At 41.0% G+C, this 15,133-nt stretch overlaps 1 protein-coding gene across 2 annotated transcripts in view; it reads left to right on the top strand.

Moving 5' to 3' along the window:
• Positions 1–15,133, top strand: part of LOC21394610 (myosin-6) — a 30,517-nt gene that overhangs the window by 6,792 nt on the left and 8,592 nt on the right. For both annotated transcript variants that reach the window (XM_024175525.1, XM_024175526.1), the window contains 17 exons: positions 152–278; positions 407–577; positions 665–796; positions 1,017–1,126; positions 1,315–1,375; positions 1,471–1,648; positions 1,751–1,956; positions 2,303–2,422; positions 2,694–2,792; positions 3,615–3,827; positions 3,978–4,117; positions 4,257–4,371; positions 4,476–4,496; positions 4,583–4,663; positions 5,298–5,468; positions 5,877–6,020; positions 6,138–6,320. In XM_024175525.1, coding sequence (XP_024031293.1) covers positions 152–278; positions 407–577; positions 665–796; positions 1,017–1,126; positions 1,315–1,375; positions 1,471–1,648; positions 1,751–1,956; positions 2,303–2,422; positions 2,694–2,792; positions 3,615–3,827; positions 3,978–4,117; positions 4,257–4,371; positions 4,476–4,496; positions 4,583–4,663; positions 5,298–5,468; positions 5,877–6,020; positions 6,138–6,320 — 2,272 coding nt within the window. The remainder of the gene's footprint in view (positions 1–151; positions 279–406; positions 578–664; positions 797–1,016; positions 1,127–1,314; positions 1,376–1,470; positions 1,649–1,750; positions 1,957–2,302; positions 2,423–2,693; positions 2,793–3,614; positions 3,828–3,977; positions 4,118–4,256; positions 4,372–4,475; positions 4,497–4,582; positions 4,664–5,297; positions 5,469–5,876; positions 6,021–6,137; positions 6,321–15,133) is intronic.

Below are 15,133 nucleotides of genomic sequence, written 5' to 3'. Positions count from 1 at the left end.
CCTCAAATATAAAACATTACTGGAATAATTTTCATCATTTCTTTGAGATACTCTGCAATTAGCTAATTTAATATTTGATATATAATTTTACAAAAGATATTCCATTTTACTTGGTGAGATGGTGACACAAGCCTTAATAATTTTTTTGTAGCATGTTTCCAAGGTCAACAAATGAGACTTTTGCTCAGAAGCTTTATCAAACGTTTAAGGACCATAAACGATTTAGCAAGCCAAAGTTGGCACGCAGTGACTTCACAATTTGTCATTATGCTGGTGAAGTAAGTTTGAATTCCATATATGCTTATAGATTATTTTAGTGTTCCAGGATCATTGAATCTAATTCGATACAGAAGAATACAAACAATTGCAAAGCTATATATTTCAAGGGGAACATTTTTATTTTCAGGTCACTTATCAAACAGAACTCTTTCTTGATAAGAACAAAGATTATGTTGTTGCGGAGCATCAGGATCTCTTGAGTGCGTCCAAGTGTTCTTTTGTTTCAGGCTTGTTCCCTCCTTTACCAGAAGAATCTTCCAAATCATCAAAATTCTCTTCAATAGGTTCTCGATTTAAGGTCTGGTTTTCTTCTAAATTAAGTATATGCTCTGGGAAAATTGTTCAGTTCCTGTTTTCAGTTTCATTTTTCGCTTGCTTTGTACAGCAACAATTGCAAGCTTTGCTCGAAACACTAAGTGTCACTGAGCCACACTACATACGTTGTGTGAAGCCAAATAATCTGCTGAAGCCTGCTATATTTGAGAATAATAACATTTTGCAGCAGCTTCGTTGCGGGGTAAGTTTTTTCAATTTGGTCTTCCTATTTGAATATGATTTTGGTCTGTTATGTGCATAATGACATTCTACATCTAGGCCTGCTGGAAAGTCTAATTTCGAACAGAGCTGCGTGAAAAAGTGAAATCCATATAGCCGACCCCAATTAAGTTGGGATTAAGGTTTGTTGTTGTTGTTGTTGTTATATGTGCATAATGGATTTGGAAAATACCTAATTTCAGGGAGTCATGGAGGCAATCAGGATCAGTTGCGCTGGATATCCCACAAGAAAGCCATTCAATGAATTTGCTAGTCGTTTTGGTATCTTGGCACCGAATGTCTTGAATTGGAGGTTTGTTCATCAAACTTCAAAACAATAATGAAGCTTTGTGCGTGATTTATCACACACACGCTTGTGTATTTGGTTTTGGTTTTGTTTTCTTTTCAATCTATCGTTCTATGAATTACGGGCAGTGATTAATTTTTTTTTCTTGATGTTAATATAATGTATATTAACATTCTTTTGTCGTTCCATTGTAGTTGTGATGAGGTCACTGCTTGTAATCAGATTCTAGAGAAGGTGAACCTCGAGGGTTATCAGGCATGGCTTCTTTCTAGTTTGGAAATTAACCCAATCCTATTGTTCTCTGTTATAGGATTTAAAGCAAAAATCTTTTTGGCTTGTTTCCATGGCAGATTGGCAAAACCAAAGTGTTTCTCAGAGCAGGTCAGATGGCAGAATTAGATGCTTGCCGAAGTGAGGTCTTAGGAAAATCTGCAAGCATCATCCAGAGAAAAGTTCGATCTTATCTTGCTCGCAATAACTTTGTCTTGTTACGGCTGTCTGCTATAAAAATTCAAGCCTCATGTAGAGGTATCAAATGGTTTCTACTAGTTTATCTTGTAGTCCATGAAAATTATGCCTGTTGATAGAGGATTGTGCAAACTTAATGTTTTTCCTGTATCTTAATTGCAGGACAAGTTGCACGCTATCATTACGAATGCATGAGAAGGGAGGCTGCATCTGTGAAAATCCAGAAACATTACCTTATGTATCTTGCTAGGAATGCCTACCAAAAGGTATACTCCTCAGCTGTTCTTTTTCAGACATGCATGCGCGGGATGGATGCTCGTAATGAGCTGAAATTCAGGAAGCGGACAAGAGCTGCTATTATTGTTCAGGTAAATGATAGCATGCCTAATTGGAAAGTGGTAGTTGCTTGTATTGCATAACTGGGGGAATACATTTTTTTTTTTCCTGATAGAAGAACTGGGGAATTCTTAATTCATACCCAAGAGTACCAAAGAGTTCATTATTATTCAAAAGTAAATTGGCTGAAATGCTTTTCTTTTCCATCCAAAAAATATGTTGGTCGTCATTCTAGGGGATATGCCAAGCCCGGAGATTATTATTTTCAAGTCTCTAATATATAAACAATGAAAGTACATTGGTTTTGGTTCAAGGAAATTCATTCATTGTATACTTTATTTATGTGCACAAATTTTTCTTTTTTGTTGACTATTTCAGAGTCATTGTCGGAAATTCTTGGCGCGCCATTGTTATTTGAGGGTAAAGAAAGCAGCAGTGACCACACAATGTGCATGGAGAGGAAGGGTTGCACGTAGAGAATTACGAAAGCTCAAAATGGTTATGCCTTTTGATCATTTTTCTCTCTTCATATTTATATTCTCTGATCCTCATGTAATCTATCGATGGAATGCTTGTTATAGTTTATCTTAAAAAGTGTTGCGTTATCTTATTTTCCAATCTGATTTAAACCTAAAGCTCCTGATTCTTTTGCCCTTGGTTTCTGCCCAATGTGAATGTTGATATATAATGTCATTTTTTAATTTTTAATTTTTAATTTATTTGATTTTATTTTTTGTTTTATGTTGACGTCATCCGTATCTTTTTGCAGGCTGCTAAGGAGACTGGTGCTCTACAAGCTGCCAAAAACAAGCTGGAAAAGCAAGTTGAGGAATTGACCTGGCGTCTGCAGTTGGAGAAACGGATGAGGGTAAGATTCCTTTCTTTCTTATATAGGGAAACAATCTGTTATTTTCTAGCTTGTATATTCCCAATTTATTGTAAGAGACAACATATATGTAAGATGAGTGTGGCAGTAATGCGTATGTTAGGATGGATGAGTGGCCATACGAGAATGGATCGCATAAGGAATGAATTTATTCATAGTAAAGTAGGTGTAGCACCAATAGAAGATAAGGTGCACGAAGGCCACTTGAGGTGGTACGGGCATGTCCAACGTAGACCGCTAGAAACACCAGTTCGTGATTAGGAGGACATTCTTATACCTAATACTAGGAGAGGGAGGGGTAGACCAAGAATTACATGGACCGAAGTAGTTAGGAATGACATTCTAGATCTAGGCTTTTAGGAAAGTCTAATTTCGAACAAAACTGTGTGGAAAAGTGAAATTCATATAGCCGACCCCAATTAAGATGGGATTAAGGCTTGTTGTTGTTGTTGTATTGTATAAGGACATTGATTGTTTATGTGGTATTTTGGAGAATGCTTTGTTCTATCCAATTTGAGGTGTGGCAGGATTCCATTACTGAATAAGGCTGTTTGTTGTAATAATATCAATATCTTTTTGTTAAAACGATACTTATGAAAAGCTCCAAAGGCGTATATAATTCTTATTCACTTAAACTTCTTTTTCTATTTTTTTTTTTTGGCAAACGATTATCGTATGCTGATTCTTTAATGAAATATCCGTAAACTTCTTTGATTTGGCTATGGCAAAAACTATGGAATCCTCATACCTTTGTCCATTTCCTGGTTGTCAACCTAGTAATTTAATGAGTACCGTTTGATGCAGGCTGACCTTGAAGAAGCTAAAACACAGGAAAATGCAAAACTGCACTCTGCTTTGGAAGAGATGCAACTCCAGTTTAAAGAAACTAAAGAACTGCTTGTTAAGGAACGTGAGGCTGCGAAGAAAGCAGCTGAACACGCTCCTATCATACAAGAGGTTCCAGTTATCGATCATGAAATGATTAATAAGCTTACTTCTGAAAATGAGCAGCTTAAGGTGGGGTTACCAAAATCTCTTTTATTCATGCCCGTTCTCGCATAAGACCTTAGGTTCTTGATAAAGGGCCTTCAATAAAGTTTTACTTACAGATGTTTAAGTTTATTAGTTTATAATCAAAGATATTAAGCTGGCTGTGACACTTTGCAGGCTTTGGTAAATTCACTGGAAAAGAAAATTGATGAAACCGAGAAAAGATTTGAGGAAACTAGTAGGCTTAGCGAAGAAAGGTTAAAGCAGTCTTCAGAGGCAGAGACAAAGATAATTGAACTAAAGACTGCCATGCAAAGGTTCGTCTACATCTATCAAATTGTGCTGAGTTCTATCACTCAATCTTACCTTTGAAATTCATTCTGAATTGAAGAATTTTCCCTATTTTATAAGGTTTTTTTTTAGTTAATCTAAGTAATTTGCCAATTTCTTTTCCAGGCTAGAAGAAAAACTTTCTGACATGGAAACTGAGGACCAAATTTTGCGTCAGCAGACATTGCTTAATTCATCTTCAAGGAGAATGTCTGAACATTTAGGAATTTCAGTAGCTGAGGTATTCATGCTGCAATTTTTTTTGGTTTGTTTTGTTTTTTTTTTTTGCATATTGACCTTTCTTAAAAATGTCTTATTGCTTGTGTTGCTCTCTCATTGTTGCAGCCCAAAGGAAATGGTCATCATGTAAGTGTTCATATAACGTATAATGTACTGTTTGTCTCTTATCATTTTCTTGTATAAGATTCTAAAACCGAGCCTATTTTCTTCAGGAACCACTAAGTGCTATACCCTCAAAAAAGTTTGGCGCATCTGATAGTAAACTGAGAAGATCTCAAATTGAAAGGCAGCATGTATGTGCTTTGCAGAGCGAAGAATAGACCTTCTAATTTATTTATCTTTTCTTTCCTAACCGGTGCAAATAGGTTTTAAATTGCTCAATCAAGTACTGAGGTATTTTGCATGCAAGGCGTAAGCCTCTGAATAAGACGATAAAGATAATTTTCTCCCTTTGGATTTAGAGATTTCAGTCTCCACTCCACAACAACCACCTCTATAATTTTCAGCAGCAACGTTATTCTTCTTCACTTCTCTAATATTTGTTGTCAGCAGCAACTTGGCTGGCTTTCACTAGGAAAAAAAAAAAAAAGAAAAACATTTTTCTGGGCTTTCCATTTTCAGCAGCAAATTATTGGGCCAAATGAAGATTTTTGTGCTTGGGCTTCTCTTGCCAAAAAAGGAAAAAAAGAAAAGAAAAAAGTGAGGCTTAGCCTCAAGGCTGCCTGGCTGCCTAATGTATGTGAGGCGAAGGGTGAATTAGAGGAATAACACTTTAAGAGAGTTGGTATTGAAATATACCACTTTCCAACAGCATGAGGCGTAAGCCTTTGAGGCATTTTTTGAGCAGCGAGCTTCAAATTGTACAATTTCAAACATCAGGTGCAATTTAAGTAGGTTATATGTCTAATTTTCTTCACTTTCTTGCAGGAGAATGTAGATTCTCTGATCAAATGCGTGTCACAAGATATTGGCTTCAGCGAAGGGAAGCCGGTTGCAGCATTTACCATATACAAATGTCTTCTTCACTGGAAATCATTTGAAGCTGAAAGAACAAGTGTATTTGACCGCCTTATACAGATGATTGGTTCTGCAATAGAGGTAGTTCTATGTGCATTACAAACTTTTCCATTATGACTTGGGTTTATGTTATTGGATCGTAATATTCCAATTGTGGAAATTCAATCTCCATATATGGTATACATCCTTCTCTCTCTCTCTCTCCATGAAAATGTTTAAAGAAAGAGTGAATGTTATAATAAATTGAACGTGTTTTAGAATTTAGAGGTCAGTGCACGCTATTCTGTTCTGGGATAAGATATTAAAATTGTCTTAGATGCTTGTCAGCTAGGGTTTGGTTTACATTTCTAGTTCTCGTTTTGGTTTAAATTATGATTCTGTTTGATTCTGCTATCCACTTTTCAATTGGGATTACCCATACCCAAAAAAGAAGAACCATGAACTGAACTCTTAACAGACAAAACTCTTTGTACTCCATCCTTTTTGCAGGACCAAGATAACAATGATCAAATGGCTTACTGGCTTTCAAACACATCTACATTGCTTTTCATGCTTCAACGAAGTTTAAAAGCTACTGGTACTGCACCACGGAAGCCTCCTACGCCAACATCTTTGTTTGGGCGGATGGCGCAGGTAATTATATACTTATTCCATATAGAACTTATATCTTGTATCTACATGTACTTTGTGGCGATTACTGAAGTTTATGGTTTGTGCATTGGCTGACTTAATACGACTGTTGTTTCTCAGGGCTTCCTCTCATCTTCAGCCAACCTCTTAGTTGGCCCACTTGATGTAGTGCGACAAGTTGAGGCAAAATATCCAGCCTTGCTCTTTAAGCAGCAACTTACTGCATATGTGGAGAAGATATATGGAATCATTCGAGACAATTTAAAAAAGGACTTGTCACCACTGCTTTCTTCTTGTATCCAGGTATAGTTAACACAAAAAATGGTCTATTCTACAAGGGGTTTGTGTTGAATTCCTGCATTCAATTAGTTAGGAATTTTAGGGATTTTTTTTATTTCTTTGGAATAATTTTAGGAGGAGAATTCCGTAATATATTGCCAGATTCTGTTTTTATTCTTTCCTAGTTTAGTGGAGATTGTTTCCTCCTTTACTGCAGTCTAGGATCGTCTCTTAAGGGAAAACTTATTGTATATATTCATTGCATTTTTCATTCTAAAGAATATAGAAAAACAGAGAAATTCATTCTCTTAAAAACCTATATGGTATCAGAGCCTGTCTCTGAAACCTAATTCTCCCTCGTGACCAAGTACGGCGTAGCGACTGAGAGTTCAAGCTTGATATCAGAAGTGAACTCCAGCCCCAAAGTGGCATTGGCCATTAATCATCATGGAGGAGCGGAAGGCACTTCTATTCTCATCACTGGTCACAAACTCAATAGCCACTGTCAGAATATCAGTTGGGAGAAAAGTGATTCTTTCATACGGCAAATAGGTTACAATAGGCTGAGATATATACACGACACTGCACCCTAAAGAATAGGAATGAAATCTCTACAAAATAGGAAACTACCTAAACAGAATATACACTTAACAGAATCTCCTAGAAATCAGGAAATTACACATAATCCTCTACAGTCACACGGTTTCCTAATAAGGCCACTAATTCAACACTCCCCCTCAAGCTGGTGAATGTATATCCTTCATTCCTAGCTGATAAGCCACCGGTGTATTTCACTTACGTGAGGAATAAAAGGCAAGGGCAAAAAGGGAATTCTGTAGAGGGGCTGCCTAATGTGGAGGAATAGCATGTAGGAATAACGGTTTTGGGGGGAAATAAGGGGGATATAAAGGAGTAGAAGTAGATGAGGATTTTTACAAAATTATATTTTGAAGAAATTGGAGAGTCGAGGTCTCTTGAAAACCTGTGTGTGTATATAGTGTCCAGAAAGGTTCTCATTGAATCCTTTCGATAGTAGTTCAATTCAATAATACTTGAGTAATTGCATCTTTACCTATGATTTACCTTTGATCTCGTATCAAATTGGTATCAGAGCACCGATCTTGCGTGAATCGGGATGGCTGCCAGGAAAATGGAGGAGAGACTCGGAACCGTGGAAGAGCAGCTGAGTGCTGTTTGTGAGGGAATTTTGAAGGAAATGGAAGGAGTTAGAGGCGATCTGCAGAAGATTCTTGCACTGGAGAAGAACGTGGCGTTAATTTTAGGGAAATTGGACTCATTGATGCAGAATCATGGAGGAGAAAGTTCGGAGAATAGGGAGACTAGGGCGGAGAACGGAAATGGAGGCGGATCGGCGTACGAGCATCGAGAAGGCGAATTCCGGTTGGGAGGAATGACAAGGCGGATTGAAATGCTGATTTTTGAGGGCACAAATCCAGACGGCTGGATTTTTCGTGCCGAGCGATTCTTTACCCTAAATCGCATGGGAGAAAGGGAGAAATTGGAAGCGGCGGCAATCAGTTTGGACGGCGAGGCCCTGGCCTGGTTCCAGTGGACGGACGGGCGCCGACCAATTCGCGATTGGCTGGAGTTCAAGAAATTCCTGCTCGACCGTTTCCGACCATCGCAGGAGGGGTTGAATTGCGAGAAGTTCCTTGCTCTCCGGCAAGACGGAAATAGTACACGCGTATATTCGAGATTTCGAGATGCTGGCCACACCCTTGTCGGAGATCCTGACGGTGATCCTTGAGGGAAACTTCATCAACGGACTCAAACCAGAGATTAGGGCGGAAATTTGCCTGCTTCAGCCGAGCGGGTTGAATCGAATTATTGAATTGGCTCAGAGGGTGGAAGATAGGAATTTAGCCTTGAGAGGAGCTAAGGGAACGACAACCGGCCCTTGGATGCGACAACAGCCATATACCCAACCTTTTCGAAGCCAATCAACAAATGTCCTCAAGTCAGCCATGCCAAACGACAAGTCGTTTGGTCCTTCCCAAAACGACAAGCCGTTTCAGCCAACAGGTATGCACTCTGTTAGGCGTTTTTTTGAGGTTGAAATCCAAAAAAGAAGGGAAAAAGGCCTCTGTTTTAAATGTGATGACAAATACTTCTTTGGCCATGTCTGTAAGAATAAAGAATTGCCTGATTTTAGAAGAGGAAGAGGAAGTTAATCAAAATGAACAGGAGGAAATTACGGTAGGGAATGAGGAAGAGTTAGTGGAATTGTCTTTGAACTCTGTGGTGGGAATCACCACCCCGAGAACCATGAAGATAAGGGGACAGATTGGTGGTCAAGAGGGGGTGGTCCTCATTGATTCGGGGGCCACTCACAACTTTATTTCCATGGAATTGGTAAGGAAATTAGATTTGCCGTTGACTACAACCCAAGCGTATGGGGTGGTCATGGGTACTAGGAAGGCTGTGAAGGGAAGTGGGGTTTGCAGGGGTTTAGTGTTGGGGCTGCAAGGGGTGGAGGTGGATGAGGGTTTTCTGCCTCTTGAGCTGGGTAGTTCGGATGTCATATTGGGAATGCAATGGCTAGGGTCCCTCGGCAATATGACAGCCAATTGGCAAACTCTAACAATGAAATTCAAGGTGGGGGATATGCCAGTTACTTTACAGGGGGATTCGAGTTTAAGTAGGACGCTGGTTTCCTTGAAATCCATGCTGAAAACGCTCAAGAAAGAAGGAGAGGGGATTTTGGTGGAGTTTGGGTGTGTACAGGTATTGGAGGAAGGAACACAAATGCAAATGGCAGAGGAGATTTCACAAGTATTGCAGCGGTTCACGGCTGTTTTTGAGAAACCGCATAGGCTACCGCCAACTCGGGCTCGTGATCATGCGATTGTGCTTCAAGAAGGTACGTCACCGATTAGAGTACGTCCTTATCGTTACCCACAGGCGCAGAAGGACGAGATTGAGCGCTTGGTTAACGAGATGTTACAGGCGGGCATCATTCAACCCAGTGCCAGCCCTTATTCCAGCCCGGTGCTTTTGGTCAAGAAAAAAGACGGGAGTTGGCGTTTCTGTGTGGACTACCGAGCTTTGAATCGCGCTACCGTTCCTGACCGGTTTCCTATTCCGGTGATAGATGAGTTATTGGACGAGTTGCATGGGGCGAAGATTTTTTCAAAGCTGGATCTTCGTTTTGGATATCACCAAATTATGGTGCGCACCGAGGATGTACCCAAAACGGCCTTTAGAACCCATGAGGGGCATTATGAATTCTTGGTGATGCCATTTGGGTTGACAAATGCCCCTGCCACCTTCCAGGCTCTAATGAATGAGGTGTTTAAGTGTTTTTTGCGGAAGTTTGTGTTGGTGTTTTTTGACGACATTTTGATTTATAGTGCGTCATTAGGAGAACATGTGGAGCATTTGCTTCGGGTTTTTGAGTTGTTGTAGCGGCATAGTTTGAAGGTTAATGACAAAAAATGCTGTTTTGGACAATCCTCTTTGGAGTATTTGGGGCATATTATCTCTGCGGATGGAGTGGCGGCTGATGAGCGGAAGATTGAAGCAATGTTGAAATGGCCAGTACCCAAAACGTTGCGGGAGTTTAGGGGTTTCTTGGGGCTCACGGGTTATTACCGCAAGTTTGTCAAGAACTATGGGATGTTGGCAAGTCCATTGACTGATCAACTAAAAAAGGATCAATTTGGGTGGAATCAAGCGGCGGAGTCGTCGTTCGTGGCCTTGAAAAAGGCTATGACTTCGGTTCCGGTGTTAGCCTTACCGGATTTTTCTCAACCCTTTGTGGTTGAGACGGATGCTTCTGGACATGGGTTAGGAGCTGTGTTAATGCAAAATGGTCGACCAATTGCATTTTACAACCATGTTTTGTCGTCTCGGGGCAGAGCGCGTTCCATTTATGAGCGTGAGTTGATGGCAATCGTCGTAGCGGTGCAAAAGTGGCGACCGTATTTGTTGGGCAGGCGTTTCCTTGTACGAACCGACCAACAGAGTTTGAAATTTTTGTTGGAGCAGCGGTTGGTAAGTATGGAGCATCAAAAATGGATTACTAAGTTGCTGGGGTATGACTTTGACATCCATTATCGGCCGGGATTAGAGAACAAGGCCGCTGATGCGCTTTCTCGCATGGGCAGCGTGTCATCTCTTTGCACGATATCGTGTGTCAAAGGCTGGGATTATGAAGAGCTGCAGCAGCAAGTGCTATTGGATCCTCGGTTGTCTGAGATTTGTCAGGCCTTGTCACACGATCTCACTAGCTACCCTGGTTTCTCTTTGGAGCTGGGTCGGCTTTTGTACAAAGGGCGACTAGTTATTGCCAAGTCCTCTCCGTTTGTGGCCACCTTATTAAAGGAGGCGCATGATGGTCCGGTTGGCGGGCATTTGGGGGTTTTCAAAACCTATCACCGCCTAGCCTCGACTTGGTATTGGGTGGGCATGTTTAAGGATATTAAGGAGTATGTGGGTCGTTGTTCAGTTTGTCAGCGGAACAAGCATTCCAATCTATTGTCTGCGGGGCTTTTGCAACCTCTTCCAGTTCCGGATCAGATTTGGGACGATTTGTCCATGGATTTTATTGAAGGCCTTCCTAAATCTGAGGGCTATGATACTATCATGGTCGTGGTGGATAGATTGAGTAAGTATGCTCATTTCTTGGCACTTCGCCACCCTTTTACAGTCCCGGTTGTGGCCAATCTGTTTATGCGGGAGGTGGTTCGCTTGCATGGGATCCCTCTCTCCATTGTGTCTGACCGCGATAAGGTTTTTTTAAGCGGCTTCTGGACTGAGTTGTTTCGTTTACAGGGGACTTCGCTCAAGCGGAGTACCGCGTATCACCCTTAAACGGACGGACAGTCGGAGGTGGTCAACCGGTGCGTGGAGACGTATTTGCGTTGTTTTGCGTCTGACAAGCCTCGCCAATGGATGCGTTGGTTGGCTTGGGCTGAGTACTGGTATAACACATCGTATCATTCTGCAGCTCATACTACTCCCTTTCGTGTGGTGTATGGTCGCGATCCTCCACCATTGCTTCGGTTTGGCTCCGGTAAGACAGCGGTGGCTTTGATCGAACGTCAGTTGGAGGACCGAGATGCTGCTTTGGATGCCTTGAAGTTGCATTTGTTACGGGCACAGGACAAAATGAAAAGTGTGGCCGATAGGAAGAGGCGGGATGTTGAATTCACGGAGGGTGACTTGGTGTATTTGAAGCTGCGCCCTTACCGGCAACAGTCATTGTCTCGTCGGCGAAATGAGAAGTTGGCTCCCCATTTCTTTGGCCCTTATGCGGTGGAACAACGGATTGGTAAGGTGGCTTACCGATTGCGGCTACCTGCCTCAGCACAAATCCACCCGGTTTTCCATGTTTCCCAACTCAAGCGTTGTTTGGGGTCTGCTGAGGCCTCTCAGGAGCTCCCTGCTGAGCTTTCTGCGGACATGGAGATGTTGATGGAGCCGGCGGAGGTTTTAGGCGTTCGCCAACCTCGGGCGGGTAGCTTGGGTGATGTGGAAGTGTTGATTCATTGGCAGGGAATGCCTGCCTTTGATGCTACCTGGGAGTCCTTTTCGACTATCCAACATCATTTTCCTTTTTTTCAGCTTGAGGACAAGGTGCAAGTTTGGGCGGTAGGTAATGATAAGCCACCGGTGTATTTCACTTACGTGAGGAGGAATAAAAGGCAAGGGCAAAAAGAGAATTCTATAGAGGGGCTGCCTAATGTAAAGGAATAGCATGTAGGAATAATGGTTTTGGGGGGAAATATGGGGGATATAAAGGAGTAGAAGTAGATGAGGATTTTTACAGAATTATATTGAGAAGAAATTGGAGAGTCGACGAAAACCTCTGTGTGTGTATAGTGTCCAGAAAGATTCTCATTGAATCCTTTCGATAGTAGTTCAATTCAATAATACTTGAGTAATTGCATCTTTACCTGTGATTTACCTTTGATCTCGTATCACTAGCTTGCTGACAATGTCTCGAAATGCTATGCCAGGTAGTCCCTTTGTAAGCACATCCGCTAGTTGATCTTTTGTTGAAACAAATGGAGTGCATATCAACCCACTATCAAGTTTCTCTTTGATAAAGTGTCTGTCAACTTCAATGTGTTTCGTTCGATCATGTTGAATAGGATTATGAGCAATGATTTGTTGTCACAGTATAGTTTCATTGGTCCTTCCCATTTTATCTTCAAATCATCAAGAACTATCTTCAACCATAGCAGTTCGCATATTCCCATTGCCATAGACCTAAACTCGGATTCTGCACTTGATCTTGCCACCATGTTTTGCTTCTTACTCCTCCACGTTACAAGATTTCCACCTAGGAAAGTACAATAGCCCGAAGTTGACCTCCTACTAACCAATGATCCTGCATAATCCACATCTGTATAGGCCTCTAGTGTCATATTTTCTCCTTTCTTGAACAAAATACCTTTTCCGGGATTGCCCTTCAAGTATTGCAAGATTCTATGAACAGCCCTGAGATGGGACTCTTTAGGATTGTGCATGAATTGGCTGACAATACTCACTGCAAATGCAATATCTGGTATAGTATGTGCCAAATAGATCAACCTCCCAACAAGTCTCTGATAGGAGCCTCTATCCACCACGGGATCCTCTGGAGCATCACATAGTCCATGATTGAATTCAATAGGTGTGTCAACCGGCTTACAGCCCAACTTCCCTGTTTCCTTTAGTAAATCAATCTCGTACTTCTGTTGAGAGATAAAGATCCCTTGCTTTGAATGTGCCACTTCAATGCCTAGGAAGTATTTTAATTTTCCAAGTTCCTTGATATTAAATTCTTTGAGAAGACGCCGCCTTAAGTTGTTCATCTCTACCACATCATTTCCCGTCACTATAATATCATCCACATACACCAACAAAGCTGTCACTCCCCCTGAGTTAGAGTGTCTCACAAATAGAGTATGATCACCTTGACTCTGTTTATACCCCAAGGTAGTCATTACCTTGGTGAATCTTCCGAACCAAGCTCTCAGTGATAGTTTGAGTCCGTAGAGAGCCTTTCTTAATTTACACACCATGCCCTCTTTAGATTCAAACCTAGGAGGAACCTCCATATAAATTTCCTCTTCTAGGTCACTGTGGAGAAAAGCATTCTTGACATCAAACTGTTGTAGGTTCCACCCAAAATTAGCAGCCAACGACAGAAGAACTCGTACTGTGTTCATCTTCGCAACTGGGGCAAATGTCTATATAATCAATACCGTAGGTTTGAGTGTACCCTTTGGCAACCAACTTGCCTTGTATCTTTCTACAGAACCGTCAGACTTGTACTTCACAGTGAAAATCCATCTACATCCAACTAATTTCTTCCCTTTTGGCAATCCGACCAACTCCCATGTCTTGGTTCTTTTCCAGAGCCTCCATCTCCACTTTCATAGCATCCTCCCACTTCTTGTCTCCTAATGCCTTAGATAAATTTCTCATAGTAGGTAATGTATGAAGGTTGCTAAGAAAGGCTCTATGGCTTTGGGATATGTTTTGGTAAGTCATGAACAGGTATAGCAGGTGTTTTGTGCAAGTTCTGGTTCCTTTCCTAAGAGCAATTGGTAGATCAATGTCACTTGGTTCTTCATGTTCTTTTACGGGTTCAATGGGCTCAGTTGATGGTGTGATAATTTCAGTATGTCTGGAAGGGATTTCGGGAGTAGAACAGTAGTACGAATAGGAGATTGTACCTGTACCGATCGAGAGACTGGGATTTTCTTCCTGGAATAAACTTACAGTGGTTGAATATTGTCTTGTTTCCCCTTATCTTTCATCATTCCATAAGACATGGGTTACTCAACCGATGGTGTAGACTTAGAAGGAGTGGACTGAACAAGTGGTTCTACAGGTGGTGAAACAGACTCAACTGGAGACTCAGGAAAATCGGGCTGACTAGGAAAATCAAGGAGAGAGAGGTCCTTTGCTCTATCTTCACTTAAGGTCTCCCCCTGAAGATAGGACTGCTGAGAAAATGACTCATTCTCGACAAAAGCAACACTAGCCGAGACATAAAATTTCCTAGTAGGTGGATGGAAGCATTTGTACCCCTTTTGTGTAGAAGAATATCCTATGAAAATGCACCGAACAGTGCGAGGATCAAGTTTCCCTCCGTTTTGGGAGTGGACATGGACAAATGCAACACTGCCAAAAATTCTAGGAACAAGATTATTGGAAACGTTGAAGTTTGGAAAAAATTTAGTGAGAATTGTAACTGGACTTTGGAACTCAAGGACTAGAGTTGGAAGTCTATTAATAAGATGGGCAGCTGTCAAAATGGCTTCTCCCCAATATTGTTTAGGAATATTTTTGTGGAACAATAATGCTCTTGTGATATCTAAAAGATGACCATTTTTACGTTCGGCTACTCCATTTTGTTGAGGGCTACTAACACAAGAAGACTCATGAATAATCCCTTCTTTTTGAAAAAATGGGGAAAGAATCTGATTGAAATAATCTTTGGCATTATCAGAACAAAATCGCTTAATTCTCACATCAAATTGAGTTCTGATCATGTTGTAAAAATTGGGTAAAACACTACCGACATCTGATTTGTGTTTCAGGAGATAAATCCATGTTACTCGGGTACAATCATCAATAAACGAAACAAACCACTTAGCACCAGAAACATTTGAAACTTTAGAAGGTCCCCAGATTTCACTATGAATGAGAGAAAAAGGAATAAGTGTTCTTGTATTACTTATTGGAAAGGAAGCACGTTTATGCTTGGCAAGTTCACAATCATTACAATGAAACATTTCAATCGTAGACTCTTTGTATAACATAGGAAACATCAACTTAAGGACACTAAAAGACGGATAACCTAGACGACGATGATAAAG

The sequence above is a fragment of the Morus notabilis genome, unplaced genomic scaffold (genome assembly GCF_000414095.1).
Source record: "Morus notabilis unplaced genomic scaffold, ASM41409v2 Scaffold792, whole genome shotgun sequence".
Taxonomy (NCBI): domain Eukaryota; kingdom Viridiplantae; phylum Streptophyta; class Magnoliopsida; order Rosales; family Moraceae; genus Morus; species Morus notabilis.
The sequence above is the reverse complement of the archived record's forward strand: the minus strand, read 5'-3'. Positions and strand labels throughout refer to the sequence as shown.